The 19,252-nt window shown below is 38.0% G+C and overlaps 1 protein-coding gene across 1 annotated transcript in view; it reads right to left on the reverse strand.

Annotated features, from left to right (window-relative positions):
- Positions 1-19,252, reverse strand: part of trpm5 (transient receptor potential cation channel, subfamily M, member 5) — a 44,968-nt gene that overhangs the window by 13,177 nt on the left and 12,539 nt on the right. The window contains 13 exon segments of the mRNA XM_022206108.2: positions 1,228-1,340; positions 2,048-2,193; positions 2,385-2,508; positions 4,778-4,921; positions 8,006-8,353; positions 9,851-9,969; positions 10,132-10,231; positions 11,849-12,034; positions 13,203-13,267; positions 14,836-15,013; positions 16,438-16,604; positions 18,619-18,799; positions 18,872-19,025. Of these exon segments, the coding sequence (XP_022061800.2) occupies positions 1,228-1,340; positions 2,048-2,193; positions 2,385-2,508; positions 4,778-4,921; positions 8,006-8,353; positions 9,851-9,969; positions 10,132-10,231; positions 11,849-12,034; positions 13,203-13,267; positions 14,836-15,013; positions 16,438-16,604; positions 18,619-18,799; positions 18,872-19,025 (2,025 nt within the window).

Here is a 19,252-nt window from a genome sequence, read left to right on the forward strand (position 1 = left end):
CTCTCAAATAATGCAATAACGTAATCGCTAACCAGCAATTTTTTTTTTTAAAAAAAGCGTCATCTGTCTAAAAGGCAAACTAGGCAACTTTATGTCCATTTTTATGCTATATTAACTTGATGTATAACTAGCTAATTGGCTAACTTTATGTTAAACAAATCACATTATGCCATATTAGCTTGCTGTAACACTAGCTAACTTTATGTTAAGCTATTGATGTTCTGCTATATTTTACTGTAACACTAGCTAACTACCTGATTAAGTTACATTAGCTTGCTGTAGCACCAACTAAGCTGCTGACTTCATGTTGAACTAACAAAGATATGCTATATTTGCTTGAGTTAGCATTAGCCAACTTCCTGAGTTTATGTTTTATGAATACCTTTTTGAATGAAATTACCTTGTTTTAGCACTAGCTGACTTTGTGTGAAACTAATTACCTTATGCTATATACTATTGTTGCAGCCTTAGTTAACTATATGATGTCATTTTAAAGTAATAATGTTTTGCTACATTAGCTTGCTGTAGCCCCAGAAAGCTAGCTAAATTTATGTTAAACTGACAACCTTATGTTATATTAGCTTGCTGGATTACTTGCTGTATAGCTGCCATTTTTAAACCAACAGCATTGTGTTACATTAGCTTGCTGTAGCACTAGGTAACTAGCTGACTTCATGGTAAACAAATATTATGCTATATTAGCTTTCTGTAACACTAGCTAACTACCTATATTAGCTTGCTGTAGCACCAGCTAGCTAGCTTGAATTCCTGGAGTAGGCTAAGCATCCTACATGTTATGTTCAACATGCATAATGAAGTTGCAAGTTTTCTCCAAGGCTGTACAATTCTAAAGTAATTGGCAAAGAAAATAAATACAAAAATTTCTATAAGTGTAATTTCATATTTTTGCAGTAAGAGCAACATCAAAGTTTGCGATTACGTTAATCAAAATGCACACGAAACAAGCCAGTATTTCCCAAAATGATCATCAAAATTGCATCTTCCCTGGACATGGTGGAAGATTTGACATTTAGTTCAAAAATAATAAAGTTGTAGTCCATTATGATTTAATTATCTTGTAACTTATCATACTTCCTGTGTAGTAACTAACCAAAAATCTACATTTTTGACCAAAAAACTACTGTTGGATCAAGAACTTTTGCTATAGTGTAATAATATTGTGAAAGCAAATAGGGATTGTTCTTTAGGGGACATTTATCAGATCACCTGAACTTTATGAGGTTGGTCCAGATCAGTGGTGGACAGAAGAAGGACACCACCAGTTTTGAGATGGCTGTGTCTGTCGTCATGGCTCCCCACCAGATCTTTGTGAGCAGAGCCTGCAGGAAAAATGTAGTTGTGCATCATTTTCCAGACAAGAGTTTGACAACACCAGCAAACTAACCTAACATCTGAATGACGTTCACCACAAGGGGACACCAGAGGCCTTAGAATATTTCTGCCTTACTGTCTTCAGGCCACATTGATGGGAGGAACACATAAAGAGTTGCCTCAGTGAGATAACAGAAAAGAAATCTTATTTTACATAACATGTGGCCGTGTTTTTCTGTTTTGACTGCAGTCTGGGAGGAGATTTCTTACATGAAATGAAACCTGATGCTTAATCAGAGGCCTGTTAGTGGAATCCACATTACGCATGTACTGAATCCTAATTACCAATTCCCCGTTTTTTTTTTAAACAAAAGGCACATTATTCAAAATATGTGCTTTAAATAAAATATTACTCCTCTGTGTGCTAACTGTCCCCACTGACACTGAATACTAATTAACTCAGCGATGACTTTGTAATGACAAGGACGTCTGTTCTGTCGGAGGGATATTTCCGCAGAATTGTGCACTGAATGGAGTTTAATGGTGTACTTTTTAATAACCGCAGGGTGACATGGCGGCTCAGTGAAGTAGGCGGCAGGAATAATATCTCTATGTGGAGTTCGCAGTGAATTTAATGCGGCCGCTCCAAATTAAACGTCTGAGATAATCTGTGAATTGGAGCCAAAGCGAGCATATGGACGTGTCTCCTTGTTACCTGAACTCCATCGTGGGCAAAGAAAGATTTGGCATCTGCTTCGGTTGCCAAGTTGAGGACCGTAGATTTGCTCCAGCAGTGTGTTCTCCTCACTAACAAAGCATAAGCCCTGTCTTCGCTGTTGGAGTAACACTCTCCGAAGACATCTGCCGCAATAAGAACAGTAGGTTGCACGGAGTCAGCCGCTTGGCCAAGAATTCTTACACTCACATTTTATTCCCTTCCAGTGGCTCTGCTCAAGAAAGAGCTGATTCGAGATTAGCAGATGCACCTCTTGTTATGTTTGACCTTTACTTTTCTTACTTTTCTCTCGCCATCCAACGGTTTATGTACTCACCAAGGGCGAACTGCTCATACTTGGCCTCCTTCATGCTGCGTGCAGACTCGGCCTCAGATTCCAGTCGTGCCATCTCTTTCAGAATCTTACAACCCGCCAGTGCTGCCGCAACCGCCTCGGGGCCCTGAAGGATTAAAAGAAAGCTGTAGCCAAGAAATGGGCCTGAAAGAGGGATCTAGCTCAGAATTTTAGAGAGCTGCATCTTTTGCATCTAAATGTCTCCACTGTGAGCATCAGAGTGCAGGAGACATATTCCTTCCCTGCAAGTATCTAAAGGCCAGGTGTTGACAGTATATATCTTACATCTTTTGCGCAGTGTGCAACAAATGTCTGATGATTGTGTGAATGCACAGTCAGACAAACCATTAGCTTTAAAGGTACACTGAGAAATGTGCAAAAATATATGTTGTATATGTTTATATGCTGATTTTACAGATGTTTTTCCTTGCATTTTTGAAATTCCCGCACAAATACACGATCAAGTTGCACATCTAATGTAAAATAACTTAAAACAGATATCAGGAATACACAAGATTTTTATGCAATGTTGCATAGAAAAACAAAATTTAACTGTTTATTTTTGTCACTACAGTCATCACTATTTGTTTAATAATGATGGCTCGACTTTTTTCCCCAAACAATGAAAAATTAACACTCAGCTCTTGCAACTGAAATACTAGTTTCACAACATTATTTTGGCTTTTTTTTTTTTTTTTTACATAAAAGATAATAAACTACCAATGGAGCTTGACTTGTATGCGGTATTACCCATTATGCAACACTGGGGCAAAACTGTACTTTAACTGTGGATTATTTACTAATTATTGTTTTACTGGGACTTGGTGTCCCAGTCAATGTATTATTTTCCATTTTTTACAGTGTACCCTGTCAAATAAAACACCTATCGGTCAACTGGAGTATGTTAACAGGGTATAAACTAATATTCGTTTTGGTGAAACTGGCTTTTACCATCGAGGTGGAAAAAAACTTCTCATCTCTCGGAGTTTTTGATTCCAGTCTCATTTACCAGTTAATTTAGGCCTACAAGGTATTTTGCCGTTATTCCTCCCAGACTCCATTTTCAGTTCATTTCAATATCATATGAAAAATAGGAGATAATTTATGACTTTTACTTTGGGGCACATTCTGTGCTGCATGGATTTTGAATATTAATCATTGGTGGCTCCATTTATGATAGTTTTGATCACTGTTGTATTCTTTGCATTGGTCAGAGCTAATTTCAAATCGCTATAGTTCCAAAAGTTTTGCATTTTTGTCTTGGAGAATGAAAAAAAAAATTGAGTTCACAGGAGCCTAATACATCCAATATAGTCTTATTTCATACTGGTATATGATTATACCACATTATGTTGATTATATGGCACCATCATGTTCTACAGCCACTAGATGAGGCCTAGTTATTGGTTCTATACCTGATATCAGACCTTCATTGCACCGACATGATGAATGTATTTGAAGAGCAGCATACTGATGCACAAAGCTCTCCATGTGAAGTTTCCCTCTCTGCAGACCTCTCTGGTGTAAATCATTAGTGATTTGTGTCCATCACTCTGTATAATGTCACTCCTGGATCCCTCTCTTTATATGTACATATCAAGTATGTGAGATCTCTCCATCTTTCACATACAGTCGGAGGATTCTGCTAGCATAAGCTAGCCCGTGAGGATCATTTGTGACGAGTGCTTCGGCGTGAGAGACACTTCAAACAATCAAATTATGAATCCAGATACCAGGGCTGGAGTCAGAGCACTGAAACAATTTGCAGTAGTGAGATGCACACACACTGAATGCAATTACCATAATTTCAGATAATGTTTGAAATAAGACGCAGGAGAAGGAAGGTGGCCGCTCGTCAGATTGCAGTAATTGGCTGCCTTAGGTCAGAGAAGGGCAATAAAAAAAAAAAATCTGAAAAAGGTGCCTTGAAAAGATGTCGAAAACAAAGAGCAATTATCACTGATTGGTGTCATTTTAAACTAGCCCTGGTGCAGGAAGCCTCATCTCAGGGTACATTTCTCATTAACTTTCTCAGGACTTTACAGCTGGACTGCCTCACTGCCTCGGCGAGTAGCATGACCTTCATTTGAATAATGTTCTTGGAGATAAGATAGTTCACCTCGGTTCTTGATAAATATGCCGTTTGCTGAGCTCTTTTATCTGGAGTGACATTTTCATGTGGCAGGACTGGCCTGCTCTCACACCGAATCCAGAATACAAACTATCACATCATAGAATTCAGCTCTTTCCAGTTGGGTTTCTTTTCTTTTTTTTTTCCACCCATTTCCAGGCGCATGTAGATTGTTGCCGACTGAAGCGCACGATGCTGTGGGAGTGTACGAGCTGGACCAACTAAAGAAGCTGACATGACTGACCATGGCCCAGAAGTAGTTGGCCATCTGCTGTCGGTTCTGAAGGACGGCCCAGAGGAATAAATCTCTCCAAGGATGTTCGCAGCGCTCCTCTAACTCAGCCAAGTTCTTCTGGTTGTGGAACAATCGACCCTTTGCTGGCTTCTCCTGGAGGACACAGATAACACACTGAATGTATACCGAACAAAAAGTCTCATTTTACCACAGGGGAATGTAAGCATTCGTTGTTCAAACATCTTTTCCAGAAGAAGATGCCGTGTGAGTTGGTGGAAATTATTAGAAAACCGGTGGAGGTGTGGACATTTCACTGAAAGGCCAACATCCAGCATGCAAACAGACAGTTCTTGTCTTTTTCTTGTCATCTGTGGCATCGTGTCATTTGAATAAATCTGCATTTCAACAAGACTTTCTAGTGTCTGTGTCACGCCGTCTGATCATAGTGATTAGCTTGCACATTAACTCAGAGGTTCAGAACTTCTCACCAGTCGAACAGCTCTAAAATCTTTCACGCACAATTGACTAAACGTCTACCAGCACCATTTGCACATTATTTTGGATGCAATTCACAAAACATGTGTGAGCTACTGGATACCTTAAATTTCCCCAAGAATAACAAATAAAAATATGTTTTCAAATTGTTTATATCAAATTAAAAGTGTAAGATGCATCCCGTTATATGAATAAATGTGCTTTTTAATGAGACTTTCTAGTGTCTGTTTCACGCCGTCTGATCATTGTGATTAGCTGGTACATTAACTCAGGGGTCGACATTTTGTCACCAGTTGAATGAGTCAAAAATCTTTCATGCACAATTGAGTAAATACCTTCTATCAGCACAGTGTGCACATTATTTTACATGTTTTTTTTAAAAATCTTAAACACAACATGTCTGCTATTGGATACCTTAAAATTCCCCAAGAATAATGCATCAGCAAAAATACGTTTATATCAATTTGAAAGTGTAAAAATGCATCGTGTCATTTGAATAAATCTGCATTTTAACTACATTTTCTAGTGTCTGAACGGGTAGCACTATGTGATCATCATGATTAGCTGCTACATTAATTCATCACCAGTGAAACATTTTGTGCACAATTAAAAGTTCTTCTACCTGCACGATTTGCACATTATTTTGCATAATTCTTCCCCTATATTTCTTAATGTTAACATGTCTGAGCTACTGTATGCCTTGAATTTCCCCAATAATAAAGCATAAGTAAAAACATTGTAAAAGAATGTTTTCAATTTGTTTCTATCAAATTGAAAATGTCAGAATGCATCATGTCATTTCAATAAATTCCATTTTAGTGAGACTTTCTAGTGTACTGGTAATGTTATCTGATTATTTTCCCTAAAAGCGACCCCTGATTAGCTGGTACAATTGGCTAAACGTCCTCTACTAGCATATGTTGCATATTATTTTTCCTAAATATAACGTGTGAAATACACGCCTTGAATTTCCCCAGAATTGCATATCAGTAAAAATATGAATAAACCTTTTACTTCTCACCTTTTCAATCTGGTTCCATCATATTGAAAATATAAGAACACTCATGTTATTTAAATAAACCTGCATTTTAATGACACTTTTTAATGTGTGTGCACTGGTCATACTATACTATCAGTATGACCAGTGGAAAAAAGCATTTTAGTGCACATTTTTCACATTACTTTCCCTATTTTTCTTAATTCTAACATGTATGAGCTACCATATTTGAATTGAATTTCCCCCAAGAATAACACGTTTTCAATTTGTTTCCATCAAATTGAAAATGTAAAAAGTCATCTGTCATTTGAATAAGTCTACATTTTAACCAGACTTTCTCTTGTCTGTGCTCTGGTCACACCTATCTGATCATAGTGATTAGCTGGTACATTAACCCAGCGGTTCAGAATTTGCCACCAGTTGAACAGCTCTAAAGCACATTATTTTGCATGCTATTTTTTTTTTTTTAAAAAGCAACATGTATGAGCTACAAGATACTTCAGATCCCCCCACCAGAATAAAGTGTCAGTAAAAATATTGGAAATGTTTTACTACTTACATTTTCATTTTGTTTCCATCCTTGTCTCCTATTTGGTCTGTATAAACACAGCCTGCAGTTCAGCTGAAATTAACACGGATTTTTGTTACACGACTGTTGTTTGCAGCAGAATTTTATTTATTTATTTAGATTTTTGTCATTTTTTAAAATCGAGACATCTAGAATAATGTTATTTTAAAGAAAAATCATGGTTTTGTGTTTGGATTCAGTTAATATTCCTAAAAACAACAAAGAGCACACCACAGACAAATAGCCTAAGACAGCTGGAAAGTTTAAAATCAGACGGTTGTGATCGTTTTTATCTGCATTGATTTGGTAAATGGTTTAATTTAAACCCCTCCATCCATCTATCCGCATATCTAAATTTAACCTTTCTAGCAACACAAATGACCATCTGCATGCTGTGTTCATATTTTTGTTCAGCGTATTAGACATGTGTAGGTTATTGGGGTTGTTGCACACAGTCTAGAGAACATGCAAACCTTACATGAGTCACAAAATTTATGGCGGTCATTACTGCAAAAGCAATTACTTCCTCTGCCAAGGAAGCCGTTTTTGTGATTGTCTGTCCATCAGACGGAATATGCAACCGAGCAGACCTTCAGCCAAAAGCAATTTGATTGTCAGGATGATCACTTTTTCCCAGCTTCGCCACATGATACGAAGAAAACACACTGCGCTACATGTAATGTCATTTCTTAGGATGGAACAGCAGGTTTGTTTTCTCATGATAATCCATCTTTTACTTTCGTTAATTACGGGGAGAAACAGTGACATGATCGGAGAGACAGAAGGGCGGCGTTACCTAAAAAATGTGGCTTTACTGGTTAGAAGTTATGTCTTACTTCGACTAGTGCAGGATCCAGTGCCATTAAAGTCACCATTAAGGATTCACTGTCTACCAGAAAGTGAGTTCACCATGAAGTCTTGTCACTTTGCTGCATCTTTCAGGCCTTTAACTGTTTCAAACGTAACAGTCAGAGAAAAGAGAATGTTCTGTGTTCACAACACAGTCAGATTCTAAGACTGTGACAAGCCTGGGTCACAAACAGACGTTTCTTCATTTTAAAGTGCCGAGACTAAAGGAACGAGAGTGACAGCGAGAGACAACACAAGGTGGAACTCGTTTTGTTCCGAGCGGCATTTATGATTTAAAGGAGCATTTGAGGCAGCATCTGTCACTCACTGTAGGAATCTTCTGGTAGAAGCCTTTGCAGGAGTCATGGAGGAAGTCTTTCAGCACTTTGGCGACTTCGTAGAGGGTGAATCGGGGTTTTCGGTCCCCCGTCTCGGGAGGATGGTGACCCGGTGGACCTGGAGTCCTGGCGGCTCCGAGAAGAAGCTGCTTCTCCTCGTACTTCTTGAGGAGCAGGTTGTGAAGGAGGCTTTTCTCCGACACCGACCAGTACAGCTCCTGAAGGCGGCCGTAGGTGAGGAACTCGCCCAGGTTCACACCGTTGTCCACGAAGAGACGCACAAAGTCTGGTTTGTCGTTGATCAGAGCATCCATCATCACCTCTTCAAGGTCACACGCCTGCAAGGATCATAGTAGTTAAATTACCTTTCTAATTTTCAGAGATAGATTAGATAGTTCATTTCAAGGTATCCAGTAGCTGAATGTGGTGCATCTAAGAAAAATAAGGAAACTAATGCGATTGTGCTGGTCCATGAAATATGGTGCAAAAACTGCTGGCATTTACAATAAAAAACAAAGCATATTAATGGAATTCTTTAGTACTACTGCATGCACTCTGGCTTGTAACTCTTGTTTTTATGCCGCCTACTGAGTCATGACAGGTCAATAAGTCCCTTTCATACTCAGTGAATACAAATGTTGAAAGATTTACAGCCACAGCAGCTGCAGGATGACTGCAATAAGAATAGATAGCACAGAGAGCGAGATAGCACATCTAACTGGATAGCTAGCTAGATAGCATAGTAAGACAGTATGGAGAGGTAGCTAGATAGATTGCGTAGATGGATAGCACAGACAGCTGGGAAGCTAGATAGCATAGATAACTGGATAGAGAGCTAGATAGATAGCATAGACAGATAGCTACATAGATAGCACAGAAAGCTAGTCAGCATAGATAACTGGATAGCTAGCTAGCTAGATAGCATAGTATACATAGGTAGCCAGACAGATAGCATAGATGGATAGCACAGATAACTAGATAGATAGCACAGAAAGCCAGAGAGCATAGACAGATAGCAAAGAGATATCATAGATAGTATAGACAGCTTAGATAGCACAGAAAGCTAGACAGCAAGCATAAAAAGCCAGCTAGGTAGCATAGATAGATAGCATAGATAGATAAATAGCATAGGTAGCACAGACAGACACTTTATTTATCCCCTATAAGAAATTAAAAATATCCAGTAGCTCTCACATTAAATAAGGAATCTAATCTGAGGAGCAAAATTGCTGGTTTTTACAATTAAAAAAAGGACAATTAAAAAGTTAAAGTGAAGTATATAAATGGAAATCTGTTTAGTACTATTGCAAGCACTCTGGCTTGCAACTCTTGTTTTTATGCTGCCTACCGAGTCATGACAGGTCAATAAGTCCCTTTCATACTCACTGAATACAAATGTTGAAAAAGATTTACAGCCACAGTAGCTGCAGGATGACTACTGTGTTGATACCAGTGAAGTTTTATGCAGATAACCACATTGCTCTGAGCATAAATCCCACATCTAGAGCCCTGAGGTTGACATTAATTGATAAATGCATATTAATTAGCAGCCTGTTAGCAGGCTTTCATTAAGCTACTACCACTTGAATTTGGCTTTAAACCAATTAATGCATGAATCTGACTTTAAATTATGTTAAATATGAAGCTGATGCAACACCATTATGTCACTAAATAATGTTTGCAGCTTCAGAGGTTTGTCTACATCAGTAAATCAAAGTTTTTACCTTCCAGTTATGCTTCTAATTAAGTGTTAGAGTGAACTGCTGACATGATTGTCAGGTTTGTTAACTAGAGTCTGACAAACCTCTAATCATATTACAGCGGATTTCACTCACCTTCCACTCCACGTCTCCATTAAAGATGTCACTCTTGGCGATGTCCGCTCTGTTCCAGGCCACAGCCAGCTTTAATTCATCTAAGAAGTCCTGAGCTTCCTGACTTTGGCTCTTACAAGCTGATAAACACACAAAATGTCAACAGGTTCACCCCCTACAAAGTGCTCCAAATGTCAAGGCTCTCCCTCATTGAGGCTGTCTGGTTGGAGAACCTGTAATTGCACAACCTTGAGGGTGGAAATTGCAAGTTTCGACCACATCTCTGACAAGAAGTACTTTACCCTTAACTAAAGCCTTGAGGATGACGGTGTCCAGCTCGGAGCTCTCCTGCTCAGGGTCGTGGACGGTGAGGAGGTGTCCATGGTCGAGTATCTTCTGGATCTGATCAGCGGGATGACAACACGTGAAAATTTTAATCAGTAATGCTGTGCTTTGTACAATAAAAATAACTTGGCTGTGCACGTCAGCTCGATTAAAACACGTTTCATTACTGGTATCTTTCCCTCCTCCTTCCCAGCCTTAATTAGGCCATCACATACACAGTATTTTTTGAAGATAACACTGGAAAAAATTCCCACATTAGCTTCCCCTCACAATCTTTCCCAGTGTGCCCCATTTTTCTGGCAAAGCCCTGCGATGTGCATATCTGTGCACGTGCTGCCTCCATGCTGTGCACATCGCTCTCACCAGCTTGACCCAGTTACTGATGTCTGTGCTGTGGTGGGCGTTTGGAAAGGTGTCCAGCAGCAGCTCACCGGGTCTGCTGGGATATGCTGTCGGTATCCCAGCAGCCCCGGTCCATCAGCGTGACCAGGATGTCGGCCACGCCTGTTTCCCTTCTACTTATCAGTTAGACATCAATAAAGAATTATATCGATCAATGAGAGCCTGTAATCTCCTCAGTTATGGCTCCGCTTATGCAAATAAATCAGAGACTTTGATGAGCAGAGATCAGTTTTGAAAGAAAATTGTTTCTCTGTGTAAATAAATTTGACTCGAGTCGAATTCTTCGGCTTTAGCCAGAAATTTTTAAGGTGACGATCAAAAACAAAATAATTTTGTTGCTTCAAGTAGGTTTTCTGTTGCTTTGTTCATGTTTTGGCTCTTTAGGAATATTTATTACTTAAAGATTTGTAGCATAAACAATCAATAACCTAATAACCTATAATAACCTATAATTCTTTTTAAAAATTCTCCACGTTAAACAGATTTTTTTGTCTTGTGCTGAATTATTGTAATTAAGAATGATTTTCAACTGACATTTTTTTATTGAAATTTGGTTGCTCTTTATTTTTCATGTTTTTCAAAAAAAAAAACTCCACATTATTTAACAGAGTTTTTATCTTATGCGATTTATTATTGTAATTTGGAACAGATATTTATAAACCGACAAATTATAACAACATTTTGCTGCTCTTTATATATTTTTTCACTTTTTAAAAACATTTTTCTACACTATTTAGGAGAATTTCGTGTTACATGTTTAATTATAATTAGGAACACATTTTTCAATTGGCAGTTTTTTTATTAAAATTTGGTTGATCTTTATGCATTTATTGTTTCAGTTTCTAAAAAATATTTTTTTTCCACATTATTTAACAGAATTTTGTCTTGTCTGCTTAATTATAATTAAAATTTGGTTGCTCTTTATTTCTTCATTTTTTAAAAACATGCTTTCCACATTAATTAAGAGAATTTTTGTGTGCTTAATTATGATCACAAAGACATTTTTTCAGTTGATAATTTTAAAAAAAAAAAGGTAGCTCCAGTTACATTACCTTTCATATTACAACTTCTTTCCCTAGAACAATTAATTAAAGAACAACATTTCTGGTAGTTAACTTTCCCCCTAGAGAAGTAATTGTACATTTCAAAGCAAATACAGCACAGATGCATTATTTAAATTTAATTCTGAACTGAAAAGCTGTTATACATACTGGTCTCTTCACTTTATTTAAAATGAATTTTTTTCTATCTGTGCTGCCTCCATGCTCTCACCAGCTTGACCCAGCTACTGATGTCTGTGCTGTGGTGGGCGTTTGGAAAGGTGTCCAGCAGCAGCTCGTGGACGCTGTCGGTATCCCAGCAGCCCCGGTCCATCAGCGTGACCAGGATGTCGGCCACGCCTCCGGAGCCCGCCAGGATCAGCCACGGAGTCGAATTGCCGATGCCTTTGTACATCCTCTGCAGGAAGGAGACACCATGTTCAGATGGATTCTCTGCTCGAGTTTAGCTGAAAAGTTTCCCTTCAACTTCTCAACTAAACATCAACAGAGAATTGTATTGATCAGTGACAGCTGCAGCCTGTAATCTCCTCAGTTATGGCTCCGCTTGATGATCGAAGATTAGCTTTGAAAGAAAATTGTTTCTCTGTGTACACTGCCGTTCAAGAGTTTGGGGTTGCTTGAAAATTTCATTTTTGAAAGAGAAGCAGCTTTTTTCAATGAAGATGACATTGGATTAATCTGAAATCCAGTCTAGACATTGTTAATGTGGTAAATGACTATTGGAGCTGGAAACAGCTGTACTTTAATGGAACTCAAACTGCTTTACATGAAGAGACAAAAAGAGTCTGAAAAAAGACATTAAAAATGCAGAACTCAAATCTGACTAAATGCTAGCATCAATAAATCTCAGACTCATTTGTGTCATTCTGTCTGATTTTGAAATTTTAAAAAAAATCCCCAAAAGATGCAAAATTACCACAAAAACATGTAAAATCACCTCAAAAAGATGCAAAATCACTACAAAAAGATGCAAAATCACCTCAAAAAGATGTAAAACTACCATAGAAAGATGCAAAATCACCTCAAAAAGATGCAAAATCACCTCAAAAAGATGCAAAATCACCTCAAAAAGATGCAAAATCACCTCAAAAAGATGCAAAATCACTACAAAAAGATGCAAAATCACTACAAAAAGATGCAAAACTACCATAGAAAGATGCAAAGTGACTAAAAAGTTGACAAATTAAGATAGAAAGATGCAAAATTACCACATAAAAGGACATAAATCAACAAAAACTCAAACAAAAATTAATTTTACATCCATCCAGGTGTCACAATCTAAACTCTAAATGTGGAACATCTCCATAGGGGTACAGAGGAACATTTCCAGCAACCATCACTTCTGTGTTCTAATGCTACATTGTGTTAGCTAATGGTGATGAAAGGCTCATTGATGATTAGAAAACTTTTGAGCAGTTATGTTAGCACATGAATAAAAGCGTGAGTTTTCATGGAAAACATGAAATTGTCTGGATGACCTCAAACTTTTGAAAAGTACTGTAAATAAGTTCAAAAGTGCATTTCAAAGGTCTTTCTCAGTTTATTTATAGCAAAATAAAGTCTACCTTTAGTATCCGGGGTTCTCCGTGGCACAGCAGACACAAAACGGGGATCTCGAAACTTCCTGAGCCTGCAAGCAGCAAAAAGTATGGTCACAATAATAATAATAGATAGCGTTAACATGCCACATTATCATCACTCTGGCATTATATCATCGTGTGAATAGTGCTTCAGGTGATTATTGAAAAAAAATGTCATTTTTCACAGGTTGCTTTTGCTTCCGACTCGTGAAAAACTGTAGTGTGATGTTATAGTTTCATAAAACCACACAGTTTAACAAATTAACTACACGGAAAAAATGAAAAAAAATAACATGCATGGTGTTGTTCCCTTGTTTTCCTCACACGTGTTAATGAGTCCATTAAAAGTGAGAAACTTTGCACATTGGTGGCTTTAAAAAGCACAAAGACACAAACTGCAAAGAGGATTCTGAACAAAGGTGGAGATTCTGATAACCAGTAATTTAACTCTGTGGAATCCATTTGTCAGAAATGAGATTTTAATTCTTAGTGCACTTTGCTGTCACATTTATTTCATTTTAAATGCAGGAGTTTAACATTTAATTTAATAACTTTAAACTATGTTACTGGTGTTGCTACTTAAGCAAAGACCACTGTAGCAGAACACAATTTTTTTTAAATTAAACTTAAATTAAACCTCGCAGTTTAGTCAGAAGAGAGCGCCCCCTGTAGAAAGTTCTAAAGTATACCTCCAACAACTGTACAGTTCATCTTGAGTTATATTTGATTATTAACAACATGATGATGAAAAATGTGATGCCACGTGTACCAAATTTTAAAATATGGTTTTGTTATTACTGCTTGAGTAAATCCCTCTGTAGCTGAACATAGTTTTCAGATAAAACTTTAGCTTTTAATGGTGCAACACCAGATTTCACTGCTGATATGCACCATTTGATTGTTTTCTGAAAATGCTTAATAGATAAGGTTGGAAAGAAATAAAGAAAATTCAAGTTGTTAAGCCAATTCCATTAAGTTACTGCAAGTTCAATTTAGTTTTAATCAATTAATGCATGCATTTGAGGTGAAACTAGACACAATATTAAGTTGATGCAACATTATTTTGTCACCGAACCCATAAAAACACTTGCAGCTTTATATGAATCCTAATTTAGTGAATTTTTATCTTGCAATTATGCATTTTGCATATATGCAATTATGCAAACATGCATTTTGCATTTATTTTGCACAAACAATTACCAAATTTAGTTGCAAATCACAAAACCTATTCTATTCTGTTCAGTGATGCATTTAAAGAAAACAGAAAGCTGATTTGTAGTAAACAATAATAACTTATGATTTTCTTCACCTTGAACTCAAGACAAAGAAAAATGTCAGTGTTAAATCAATTTCAATAAATTACAACTTAAATTTAGTTTTAAATCTACTAATACATTTGAGTTGAAATTATACACAACATTAAGCTGATGCAACATTATTTTGTGATTTAACCCATCAACATAACATCTGCAGATCAGAAAATCTGAATTTTTATCTCGCAATAACGCTTTTAATAAAGTTTTAGAGTGACTACTGACATGAACTAAACCTGTAAAGCAGTGAAATGTTTAGGAGTCATATTTCATTATTATCTACATGATGATAAAAGATGTTTTACCTCCATATCCGGTGCGCTGCAGAGAGATGTGCTTGAGCAGCTTCACCCTCATCTCGCTGGTGGCCCCGGGTCTGTTGGGATCCTCCTCCACCAGAACAAAGTGAGAGTGGTGGCTGTCCAGGGAGTAGACCGAGCCATGGGGCAGGTCCTGGGGCTTGTACACCGCCGGCTCGTCCACCTGGAAGAAAAAGAACATGTGAGAGACATTTGCTCATAGACGAGTCACTCCAGGATTGGAGGATATTTAACATCCCGACCATCAAATTTCAAATAATCCATGTACAAAATGAGCCTGTCCTCATTGAAAAAACGACCACATAGGTCGTCTGTACATGCCCGTATTACGACCGAGTGTTACGTTTTGACGTTAAGTGACCTCTAGCGGTTGAGTAAATATCGACACTCTGGTGTCTCAGCTGAAACATCACCATGAACAAACTTTTATCTAACACTAACCCTAACTTAAACCATAACTCTAAACCAGTGTTGGGAAAGTGAGGAAAAAGCCGTTTTGCGAGGAAAAAGCCGTTTCGTGAATTAAATCCCGTAATGCCTTCCTATCTCCCATAGGGGCGCTAACGTAAATACGCTCTCGTGTCGTATTCCGGGGCACGTTACATACGACCTGTGTGGTCGCATGAGTTCGAGGACTTGTACAAAATTCTAAAACATGCAGTTGTGTAAATGTACTTGTCCTGAGACCAAACCGGGGGGGGGGGGGGGGGGGGGGACTATGAGAAAAGAATGTTTGAAAATATTTTTAATAATACCAAATAAGTCTGCAGTTCCCCCTCAAATGCCATTTTTCTCTTGTCCCACACCCCGATGACCAAATTGAATCTCAAATAAAACAGTTAAAACAGAATTTAAATCTCCTTATTTTGGCTTTTTTTTTCCCCACTGATGTCTCTTGTAATTGTGGGAGCATTTTTTAAAATCAAGATCTTTTGATAAAACTCGGTAGCCACCTAAAAATTCAAGATGGCGGCCATTTTTCAAGATGGCCGCCACTGAATAAACAGATGCTGCAATTCACAACAAAATCGCAAAGAATTGTCCTATTTGAATGATCTTAGTGTTAAAACAAGCATTTGACTATGTAGAATGCAAATTTGGAACCATGTACGTACCTACCGAGGAAGAAACATCATCAAACAGTTTTCCTAAAGAATGGGTAGAGCAAAGCTAAGTCCTCTTCTATTTTCCATCTTTTCATCACATTGTCAGCCTTGATTGAACGTCTCACTCTACCTCATATTATCAGGATCAGACTCATTCTTTGGACTGTTTTCCATCAGTCAGTTTGTCCTCTTGGTCAGCAGTAACAGCTAGCTAAATATCTAGCTTCTACTGCTGACAAAAAGCTAACATTAGCATGGATTAGCAACCCTGTTACTGTGATTAGAGTAGGGTTAGCAAACCGCAAATAAAATATGGAATAAAAATGCTACTAATGATGCATAAGCTGAGCCAATCAAGCCTTTGATAGTTTATTATCCATTATTGATGAATGTATGCAGCAGGAAATTGTAAAGGAGTTTATTTTTCACACTTTGAAGCCCAAATGTCCTCCAGTTCTTTGTTGTCGGCTTGAGAACAAACCTTGGCAGTGAGCAGCGCCTCTCGGTTGTGGATCATGTTCCAGGGGGCGATGCCAATGGCCACGACGCGAACCTTTGAGGAGGTGCTGGCCAGCGAGTGATCTCGCACCGCCTGGCCCAAGTGTTTGGTGATGCCAAACCGAAGGCCGTTGGTTAGAATCCAGGCCCCTGCAGACGTATAGGAGAGTGTACATTAAAGTGTGCATGAACTGGGAGGGACTTTCTACATTTAAAAACAAGTAATGCAGCAGTTAGTTTCAATCTTTAAGTTAAAGCAACTTTTAATACAATTATGTTCAACCAACAAGCTACACTAAGTTAGCTGAATTAGCTTGTCCTCTTTAACCAAAGGAGTCTTAAATTTAATCAAGCATACACACAAGTCTTCAAGTTAAATATTCATAAAACTAAGTTATTTACACAAGTCTTTCCATGTTATTTACATGTTAAGATTTTTAAGATGCCAAAAAATAAATAAAAATGAAGTTGCTCCAATTAGATTTTCTGTTTTTGTTTGTTTTAGTTGTTTGTGTTTTAATTATTTAATGATTAGTAGCATAAACACAGTCTTTAGGTTGAAAATGAAAGTTTTCCCCACATTATCTAATAGAACTTTCACGCATTGTATGTTTAATTATAATCCTGGACATATATTGTTAAGTTGAGAAATTAATTAGAAATTTGGTTGCTTTTTCTTATTTCCATGTTTTGGTTCATGTAATTGGTTTAAAGAAGAATTTTTCCACCTTATGTCTTAAAAGCAAAACCACCACAAACTGAACGTGCCCCACAGATGTACATGGTTATATTTTTGACTTTTCTACTTGCGTTTTAGCAAATATTTTTGTTCTAATTTTATAGATTTTGTAACTGTAACATCAGCAATATCCTCTCTGGATCAATAAAATATTTTTAATTTTGATTCTGATATTTTAAATAAACATCTCAAAAAGCCTGTAGCTGTGCACATTTGACATTTGAAACTATCATTTTTAAACTGAAGGATAGAGCAGCAAATTTCACTACTAAATATGAGTATATTATTGGTAACATTACATTTGAAAATGTTCCCAGATTAACTGCTGTCTGAAATTGCCCAGGTTCCGTACATTCAGTAGGCGGGACTTGAACTCTTGCACGTGAAGTAAGGAAACATTTTCTGCTATTTTAATTTTGTTCTAAATCAATTAGTGGATAAATCTGAGTTCAAATTGCACAAAATAATAAGTGGATGCAACATCATAATGTCATCTAACCCATAACAACACAGCATTACAGTTTTAAATAACTCAATTTGAATTTTTGTCTTCAGATTTTGCAAATATGCAATTATGCAAATGTTCATTGTATTTTGCATTAAAGGGTCGCCAAATTTTGTTGCAAACATTCTACTCAGTTATGCATTTAAATAAGCATTAAAATGCATCACTGATATGTGTTGAGCTGAAGCTGTGAGAGTTATTTTTGATGATAAATATGTTACAAATCAGCACAAACACCAAGAAAAGGCTAAATTCTGACCCTCTTCTCTGGGTCACATGCTTCTAGTAATTCTGTCTCCAGCCAGCAGAGGGCAGCAGTGAGTTCCTCCCTTTGATTAAAAAGCACTGAGGCCTGTTTCACCCAGGCGGGAACTAACCGTGAAGTCACCCGTTGGTTTCAATGCTGAGAAAATGAAGCCCGGATTTTGCTACTTCCTGGTCGCTATTTTGGATTTTTTGGAGCCAGTGACGTAAAAAGCGTCAAACAGGCTGGACCGGAGAACAACTAGGGGCAGGACCAGTCTATGGGCGGGCCAGACTGAAGACAGACTGATGAGAGCCCTAAAGGATCTGTCAATCATTCCAGACAAGACTGTCTATCAAGTATAGCCACGCCCCCTGGCTCCGCCAACTTTAACGATTTATTTAAAATTCGGTATTGATTTATTTTAAGATCGGCCACCTGATCTCTCATTTTGACCATGAAAACTAACGGGAAAAAAATCCTGAGCTGTAGAACATCAGTCTATCAAATTTTATTTTTTTATTTTTTTATTTTTTAAATTTTTTATTTTTTTGGAGCCAACCCTAGCGGACGGCGTGATATTGCAAGTTTTTGACACTTCGGGTGAGCTTCATTTTTGGAGCCAGATGCTACCATCTTTATATACAGTCTATGGTTTCACCGTCTTGTCTCTGACCTGTGCTCTGTGCCGCCTTCACCAGCCCTTTCCTCAGAGTGTCCCTGAGCCACGGCTTCATCTGGGCCAGCTCGTCTCCGCCCACCACCGCCACCACCAGGTGAGGAGGCGCCAGGCCCCACTCCTCCGTCAGCATCTGGTAGATCAGCACCGGATCCGTGTTGCTGCGAACCCTCATGAACTGAAACCAAATCCAGACAAGTGTCAGAGTTCTTCTGTAACCTCCTGTCTTCATTCTGCCTCTCACTCTCACCTTTCCTCTGGTCTTGGTGGAACCCAGGAAGTCGATGTCTCCGACTCGCCCGGCCGCCCAGTGGCTCTTCTCCTTCATCCTGCTGGCCAGACCTCTGGCTACGTTCTCCAGAGTCTCGTCCACCGTGGAGCAGCACGAACATCCCAGCAGGACGCTAAAATTAGCACATATAAAGTTTCTCATCAGAAGATCACCTGGAGCGTCACAGTAACAAACTTCCTGCTTCTTCTTGCTCTCCTGTAGAGCAGCAAACATGTTTGTGGACATTTTATGCTGCATTTTTACAGTTTCTACATTTAAATTAACTAAAGCAACAGTTAAAGTATCTTCTGCTGAAATTATGTCCAACAAACAAGCTACATTGAGTTACCTGAGCTGGCT

Source organism: Acanthochromis polyacanthus, chromosome 2 (genome assembly GCF_021347895.1).
Source record: "Acanthochromis polyacanthus isolate Apoly-LR-REF ecotype Palm Island chromosome 2, KAUST_Apoly_ChrSc, whole genome shotgun sequence".
Classification (NCBI taxonomy): domain Eukaryota; kingdom Metazoa; phylum Chordata; class Actinopteri; family Pomacentridae; genus Acanthochromis; species Acanthochromis polyacanthus.